This window comes from Sphaeroforma arctica (assembly GCF_001186125.1).
Source record: "Sphaeroforma arctica JP610 unplaced genomic scaffold supercont1.9176, whole genome shotgun sequence".
NCBI classification, from domain to species: domain Eukaryota; class Ichthyosporea; order Ichthyophonida; genus Sphaeroforma; species Sphaeroforma arctica.
The window spans coordinates 1-1115 of record NW_014031382.1 but is presented as its reverse complement, the minus strand read 5'-3'; the positions used below and the strand labels follow the sequence as shown (position 1 = coordinate 1115).

Sequence of the window (1115 nt, the reverse complement as noted above, 5' to 3'; positions counted from 1 at the left end):
TATACATATATAAATATATATATACTCAAGTAGCATGGCATCACATTTACAGGTAACAAGAGCTTAAACTAAAAACCTTGCACACCTCAGTAGAAACCGATAGGCAGTCCACGTGTGCTGCTTAACTCCTCGGCTGTTGGGCTCATCGTCCAGACATGTGCCATACCCTGCAGCCCTTACCAGGAAGTGAGTGCACGTATGTGGTGTAGAGATGATTATGTGTACTCGCAGTATCGACGTTGGTGTGTTGTCCAGAAATATATATGTAGAGTCGTACTATAGGTGTGTATTTGATGCGTTTATGTGTGAGTGAGTGTGAGAGTGTGTATACGCGAGTGAGTGTGAGTGTGTGTATACGTGAGTGAGTTTAAGTGTGTGAGCGTGATCTTTTGATACGTGTACAGGTGTGTTTTTGATATGTAGTACTCATGCAATGAAGACCAAAGAGGGTTTGGACGTCCCACCACACAGCCCAAATGACACTCACTTATCCACACAGCCACACACTGTGTGAGACTCACCTGGATACTCCACAATGAACACATGGCTGTTTATCTCGTCGCAGATGTGCTCCTCAAAGAACTCTGTAGCCAATCCCAAGTCCTCTGCATTGCCATGGAGATACAGCACAACCCGCGTGCACACAGGCAGCGACGGCGGTTGTGTATCAGACGCATAGGAGTGGCGGTGGGGGGGACGTGCGGGTATAAACACACACGGAAACTCCTCGGCTGCTGTGTAGTCTGAGCGCAGGAAGATCAGCTGATCCTGGAAACTACGCACGGGGCGTGGGTGTATGGGGGCAGGGAGGTTAGTGATTAAGACCAAGACAAAGGGATGAGTGTACTGGAGAGAGCAAAGATAGAGATGGTGGGCTTGTGGAGGTGAATCGGATATAGATATAGTCAACAAGGGAAAAGGCAAATGTGCGGGAATACTTGTGGTCTAATGATGCACTCACGATATATATATATATATACATACATACATACACACACACACACACACACACACACACACATATATATATATATATATATATATATATATATATATAAGCAAACACAATCGCACACCCACACACACATGTATAGATATACATATTTGTATATGGA

At 44.8% G+C, this 1115-nt stretch overlaps 1 protein-coding gene across 1 annotated transcript; it reads right to left on the bottom strand.

Annotated features, from left to right (window-relative positions):
• Positions 1 to 86: 86 nt before the first annotated feature.
• On the bottom strand, positions 87 to 775 carry SARC_16898 (hypothetical protein; the record flags this gene model as incomplete). Its single annotated transcript, XM_014288999.1, has 2 exons — positions 87 to 175; positions 522 to 775. Coding segments are annotated over 2 exons (343 nt in total), but the record flags the coding sequence as incomplete, so codon positions are not given.
• Positions 776 to 1115: the final 340 nt, after the last annotated feature.